This window comes from Lolium perenne, chromosome 1 (genome assembly GCF_019359855.2).
Source record: "Lolium perenne isolate Kyuss_39 chromosome 1, Kyuss_2.0, whole genome shotgun sequence".
NCBI classification, from domain to species: Eukaryota; Viridiplantae; Streptophyta; class Magnoliopsida; order Poales; family Poaceae; genus Lolium; species Lolium perenne.
Genome location: NC_067244.2, coordinates 123,373,667 through 123,381,025, shown reverse-complemented (window position 1 = coordinate 123,381,025; position 7,359 = coordinate 123,373,667). Strand labels below are relative to the sequence as shown.

Sequence of the window (7,359 nt, the reverse complement as noted above, 5' to 3'; positions counted from 1 at the left end):
TGGTTTTAACCGAACGCACTTTATATTCGGAACGGGATTAATCCACCGCGTGTTCGATCCCAGCCGACCCACGGGGTTTTGGGCCCGACCCGACCGGGGCAGGACGAAACGAACGAGGCCTAATTGCTTTATCAATCTAATATGAAAAGGACTAAAACCTCTGAGCTCCAGAATCTCACTTTCTCATAATCAATTTTAAAAACAAACCCTTCCTGCTTCTTCCAATAGACCTCATGCACAACTTTACGTGCAGTCACCACACGTTTCAACCGATATATCATGCATGTTTCATATGTTGATTTGGGGCTTTGAGATATGTGTTAGAATGTTTCACCAAGTATGCTTGACGTGCAATGAAAGTAATTTACGGCTATTTGTGTCGTGAAATCATACTAGATATCTACTATGCATGGTATAAAGTAATTTCTAGGTAGTGCAATAGTTTTCAGATACGACCATGTACTCTACTCTCTCTTTTCTTTAGGGGATGCGAGTATGCGACCGTTTACTCGAAGAAAATGAACACTGTAAATGCGAGTATGCCAAAGTTCCATCCATCCATAGCCTAGCCCAGTGTAACCCAGCCAACCCAAAACGATGGCCGTGGCCCATCAAGCGCTTCATTCTTCAAGGCCAGCACACGCCGCACGCAGCATCGGCGATACTTCGTCAAGGCCCGCTGAGACCGTACAAGGAATAGGAAACTCCAGGACAATCTCGGCGTCTCGCCGGCGGCCGCCACCGCGATGATCAGCATCCTCGCGCAGGTAATCCCATCCCGACCCCCAGCTCCGTAAATTCGTGCGGGATTCGCGTCTCCCGATTCTAGTCCACGTCCGCCCCGTTCGATTCGTTGGCCGATTGATTGATTCGGTTCGGTTCGTTGGTTCTGGTGTGGATCTGCGCGCAGGAGCGCCTCCTCGGGTTCGCCCTGGGCTCCGTCTCCATGGGTGGCTTCGTCCTCCACCAGCGCCGCGCCATCTACCGCTCCCTTGCCGACGCCGACCAGGCCTCTGGGGCCCCGTCCTTCTCCTATCAGGTCAGCATGTTGTTCGATTCAATTCATTTCTTGCCTGCTTTTGTCAACTGTTGTAGCAATTCGCGTTAATACGAACAGTGCCCAAGGAACATTTTTTAACTATCGGAATGCTGATATCCCTCAAATTTAATTAATCTGGTTGTGGAAGTTTCTATTGTTATGATCTGTTGGTGGAACTTTTTCCTTAGCAGCGAAGCTCTAACTTTAGAGGGCTAATTTAGTTACAGTTTACCCCCTCCCTTCCTAGATATAAGCCATACACATTTTGGCACGGAAATTAAAGAACGCATATTTAGGAAAAATTACACCATGTTTGGTTAGGATTAAGCCTAGGCAATTGACGTGACCTAATAGAGGACTTTGTATAAGATAAGAAAACATAACCAAATCCCTAAAATATTGTCCACACAAGTGGAGCAATGTAATACACCTTATATTCTGATTTTTTTTCTCAAAAAACTGTTTGGCTTATATCTAGGAACGGAGGGAGTATTATTTGTCTTGAAGTGCACTCGTGATATTGAAATGGTCTTGAGGATGCTGGTGTCTTTTGTTCATCTATTTGGTTTGGGAATACCATGTGGAACACTTCCAGCCCACAAGAACGAAACTGGAACACAAGGAAGAATGGGGGCAAGTTTTCATGCATTTTCTGTTGCCGAAACAATGCAAATGTCACTGTGTTTCTTATCCAAAGTGATTAATGTGGTGGTATTGTTGGCATTGAAAGATTATGGGATACCCCTAACTAAAATATTGAATATGTTATTGAGATGATGACCCTCATTAAGGTGAATGGTCTGTGTGTTCTTAATTAGTTAATCATAAAATTGACTCTAGAAAAAAGAACATAAGCTTGCCAAAATGAAGAACCGGTAGCTAGAGTTTGGAAATCTAAATCTAGTTTGTTTAGTTACGATACCCCATTTGTGCATGATTTCTAGTTAGTGGGTCTAGAGTCTAGACACAGCGAAACAAAAGTTGTCAATATGGGCCGTAATTTGTGTTATCATGCACCTGTAAGTAATTGTGTGATTATAGGAGAAAGAGAAAGTGAGCTAGCTTGGTAGTATTGTTCATTTTCTAGTTCGTTAAGACTTGCTATGTCATCACGCGGGGGGAGGGTTTAGGGTCTATGCAATATTGACTACTGTATCCGAGAATTACTTCAAACATCGATTCTACTGAACTTATTAATTATGAACGCTGGTCCCATCAAACTTTCAAATTGTGAAAGTTAATTCGATCAAACTTCCAAATTATGATTGTACACCTTATACATAAAACAATTTGACTAACATTGGTGTCCATGCGCTTAAGTCTTTTCCTTTCTTCCATTTACTATCTCAGTATTGTACACAAGAAACCAAACAATCACCTCTCGACTCTCGTAACCATATGGTTCTTTTGAACTGATGTTTTTCAACAACAATAAATAAATCTTCAGGCAGATCAGGTGAAGGTACGCAATTATCATGCCTACCTGGTTGGAATGAAATCCTAGTCCTTTCTTTTTTTGCCGGGGAAATGCTAGTCTTCAAGTAGTCTTCCAGGCAATTGTCGCAAGCTGTAGCTTAGATCAAAGACGATTCTATGCTTTGGATCAATGTCTCGCCCATGCTGAAGCGCTGAGGTGGCTGCTGCCTAGCTTCTGCCCCTGCTGTACAGTTTTGAGGGCAGTGACCAGTTCTTGTTATTTATCCCCTTTTTGGCTTCTGTTTTTTTTTCTTTTAGGTTAGCTTAATTTGGCCCGGTTTTGCGCTGTATTTTGCTTTTTCCTGCTGTAATAATTTGCGTTATTTTGACGCTTTGTTCCAATACCAAATTGCACACATTTTGGTGTCTGCTTGATAAAAACAGATGTGTATGTAGCTTGCTTTTTATTACTTGAAGTTTTCTTGTTTATTTTAGCGGTATTTCTTGGCTCTCTTGGTGGTGGGTATTCGAACCTTGTTTTGTTTGAAAAAGGGGTCGACTGAGATTCAGAGGATCGCTGGGTGCACATTTCCCCCCGGCACCGCTCTCCTCCCGCTACAGTACTCTTGAGAGGCCTCCGCCGTTGACTGGGCCGCCGACGGCCGCTCCGCCAGAATAGCTGGCCGGAGTTGGTTTAGGTTGGGCACCGGAGTAGTATAGGGTTAGATCTGTAGGTTTCTTGGTGTTTTCCGGCCTCTGCCGGCGTCTTGGGCGTTCTGCCCGTAGTTGGAGGCGGAGCTCTGGATCCCGGCCACCGGATCCATGGAGCTTCTAGGGTTGCTGCTGCTCGTTCTTCTGCTCCTGCGGCTGGAGGGAAGCAGGGGCGTCGGCAACGCCGCCTTCCCCAATAACTTGGTGGCTCCTGGCTCTGCTCGTCCTCGATCTATCGGCGTCGGTGAAGCCCTCCTCTCCGGCCGTGGTGGCGAGGGGGAGTGTCGATCTGATGCGGTGAAGCGGTCTTCTGTTCCTCTCCTTGCTGGCCATGGTGGTTTGGAGGAGTGGGAGCAAGATCTGCTGTTTTTGGATCTGGAAGGTGGATGTCCCTGTCGCCGGAGCTGTTCGAGGTGGTGGGGGTCTCGGCCGCACGCTCTCCTGGCCTGCCGTGGTGGCGAGGAGGAAAGAAGCCGCGGACCTGCTACCTTCTAAGGCCAGCATCGACGACGCCTGCCTGCGTGGTGCTATTTGCGGTTCTTCTTCGTCGAGCTCAAACACGCGGATGGCCTGCTCGCCTCCGCGATCTTCTGCCGGCATGGCGGCATCTCTTCAACCCTCCTGTGTGGAGGCCCTTCCTCCAAGCGGCTGGAGCTCGACACCAAGTTACCACCAAGTGGTTTGTCCCCGGTGGTTCCATGGCGTCCAGCGGCGACGGAGTTTTGCCGGATTCGGGTGTTCGAGCATATGCGCCCAGTTCCTCGGCGGCGACGCCTTGAGGATGCCGGTGACTGGTGGTGGTGGCGGAGGCACCCGGGGACCTGATTGCTTTTCCAGTATTTGTTCCAGGGTGTTTTTTGCAATTCTAGAGGGCCTTTCTTCAAATTCCAGGTTTCTCAGTACGACAGATGCCAAAGGGCCTCTTTGTAATTTGTACCCGCCACGTGTGTGCTGAATGAAAATCTCTGGGGCCTTCTAGGCCCTTTTCCTGTTCAAAAAAAAAAAACCTTGTTTTGTTGTTTTCCTCAGTCCCTTCTACTCTTTCCTCTTTGTGTTGTTGAAACAAAGCCATGGTATCGGTGTGGAATTTGATGACTCGTTAAATAATCGTTTTTAATGGATAGTACAGGTTTTCTTAGTATTGCAGTTGTCTTTTGTACTCAAGATAGCGTATCAGTATAGTGTCTGAAAACTTGCAACATTTATAACGAAATTTGCTATCGAATATACCTTAATAATCACAGCCTGCCAATAGCCACCAGAGGGAAGTCATTTTGGTAGAAACTGTTACAATTCCTTGTTCCATGTGCTAATTCTTTATCTTATAAGGAACACCCTCAGTAACTGGGCCTTTTTTATATTATGCAGACAAGTGAAACCACCGCTAGAAGGGGCTCAGCTGAATTGGCTCACGTATGGAACAAGGCAGTTGATGAGACCCTTGGCCGGCTTGTTGTGTATCTTAGCTCTCGTGGATGGTAATTCAAGCACCAAGAGTGAAGCTCTTCTCCCTGTTCAGTTCGTTGTTGTGCTAAATTAAGACACATATGTTCTGCCATTTCTCTGTAGCAATGGTTGAACATAATGCTTTCTTTTACTTTAAAAATGGGTGAGGAGGACAGCCGTCAGATTGATCATGGTGCCCCCCTGCTACACATTTTGCCCCTGAATGTATTGTAGCTTCAGGCCTTGTTTGGTGCCAGTGTATTTTTGTGTTTTGAGGAGTGTTTTGTGGAGTGTTTTGGGTGAAAACACTAACCACCCAAAACACTACCCAAAACACTACAAAACCCCTTTCACCTAAAACACTTGTCAAAACACTTGTTTGGAACACTTGTTTTACAAAGTAGTATTTTCAAGTGTATTTAACGCAAACAGATAAAAAGACAATCTTTTTGACAGTAGATGTGCATCATAAATAAAAAATCAAATCTTTGTAGCACACTAGAAGATCATATCTTGCAACCAGTACATAAATGCAAACAATAGCATCTTATCATCACAGCTACAAGCATGGTACAGTTAACTCCCGATCTCATAATCTACTTTTCGGAGACATGAAACAAATAGAGGAATTCAAAGTGGATAGGCATATAGTTCCGAGCAAATATTGAAACTACAAGATGCTCAATAAAGCACCAACTTGGCCCGGGACAGTCCTCTTAAAAGCATGCTTGTTCCCTTCAATATTATGAGAAGAAAATCAGTCCAAGCGACTTGTTTCCTGCCAGGAAATAAGATGTAAACCATGAAATACTAATATACAACCACATGCATTAGATAGTTGTTTCATGGCTACAGTACTTTGGCAGTAGAGTTGCATACAAATGATCAATCTAGGCAACCAAGATTGACCCATACATTAGCATTACACATGCAAGAAGATACATAACAGCTCTTGACTATCAATCTAGGGAGCAAAAGTAAAACCACTCATGATCAGTACTATACATGATCATTCTCTGTTCTCACAGCAAAAAAAATACAGAGAAATGTGCGCTCAATAACTATGTCCAGGGATAGGAAAAAAGTCCTAAGCAAGCGCTCAAAAAAAGAAGAGAAGGTATCATGTTTAGTTGGCAGTGTAAGCATGGGTTGCACGAACTTGAGGCATTTATAAACAACCACACCAATGCTACATTCTAGCACAAAATACTGAAATCCCGAGAGACATACAGTAATTAGAAGCTCGCATCTGGTATATACTTGATAATAGGCTATATCACTATATGGCTATATATAATGTTTACTGACAGACACTATAGGTAAATTGAGTGAAAACAAAGGGCAGTTAACATATAAGATTATACGATACACCGGATTCATCCAGACTTGGCCTACCAGCATCTCGCTCGCTACATCAGTTGCAAACAAACAATCATCTCGCTCGCTAAACATACAGAAACAAGATGTCTTTTGCACAAGGTAGCTCCAAGAAATAAAACGCTAGTAATGAACTGATACTAGGAAGCGATAACTACTACTCAGTCAGGCCTCATGTCTCTTTCAAGTGGACTATCCACACCACAGGTTTGATAACATAAGCAAACTGATTCATATTTTTTTAAAGGCCTAAGCGGCGTGAAGCCTGCCTGGCAACTAAATTGCTATAACAAGTCCATCAACATAGATCAGCAGAGAGACCATTTGCTAAATTTAGAGCAACAAACAGATTGAGCTGAACTGAAGCATACAATGCTGAAAAGTTAAGACTGGGTATGATGGAATCCAAACAAATTGGAAACTTTTTCTGCAGAGAAACCACTTGCTGAATTCAGAGAAACGGACATTCCATTTTTCTGTTTGGCTAATCTAGGAAGCGCAGCGTGGCCCCTGGTGCTCCCCTAGTCACTACCGATGCACACAGAACTGGATGCCACCCGAGCTGACCGGACGACGCGTGAGACGCCCCTCGTCGACGGCCGTCCCGGCGGATCTGAGAGGGGTCAGCTATGGGCGCCAGGTTGGGGGCGGTGAGGTCGAGAGGAGAGAGTAGGTACCTGAGAGGGGGAAGCGTCGGCGGCCTGGTCTTGGAGCGTCGAGGGAGCTTCAGCGGCGGCGTGGTCTTGGAGCGGCGACGGCGTCGTCTTCCTCCCTCTCGCCCGCGTCGCCCTCTCGCCCACGTCGCCCTCTCGCCGCCACGCAGAAACGCGAGGGGGGGCTCGCGTTTTCCTTCCACCCCAGCCCGACGGGTTTCGGCCGGTTTCGTCCGGTTTCGTCGGGCCTAAACGGGCCGAAACCGGCCTCCCGAACAGCCCAGGCGCGTTTTGAGGTGTTTCGAGGTGTTTTTATCGAGCCCCAAAAAAACACCCCAAAACCGGCCCAAACACTGCTAAAAACACTGGCACCGAATTGGGCCTCAGGGGATACACCCTTACCTTGTTAAAGTGGTTTATCGTCAAAGCTACTATCTGGTGTTAGCAATGCATTTTGTAGCAACGAGGCGTCACCTCAGCCCATAGCGGTGAACTTGGATATGCCACGCTCTAGTACATTTAGGTGCCTCTGAAATCTGTGGCCGTCTGTCAGATGTAGTGCACAAGTTGAAGGCCAGGACTTCACATTTTATGATTTGTTCAAGATGCAGGAATCCCCTGCCCCTTTCAAGGACCCGGAAATATATTTTGTCTGCCTTCAACTGCCATTGTCACACAAAGCTCCCACGTGATTTTAGCTCAAATGTTTGCACCGGC

At 45.8% G+C, this 7,359-nt stretch overlaps 1 protein-coding gene across 1 annotated transcript; it reads left to right on the top strand.

Moving 5' to 3' along the window:
- Nucleotides 1-575: 575 nt before the first annotated feature.
- Nucleotides 576-7,073, top strand: LOC127300756 (uncharacterized). The gene is given in 5 exon segments (XM_051330925.2): nt 576-694; nt 697-767; nt 911-1,039; nt 4,535-4,852; nt 7,030-7,073. Coding segments are annotated over 4 exon segments (411 nt in total). The 5' UTR covers nt 576-597; the 3' UTR covers nt 4,649-4,852; nt 7,030-7,073.
- Nucleotides 7,074-7,359: the final 286 nt, after the last annotated feature.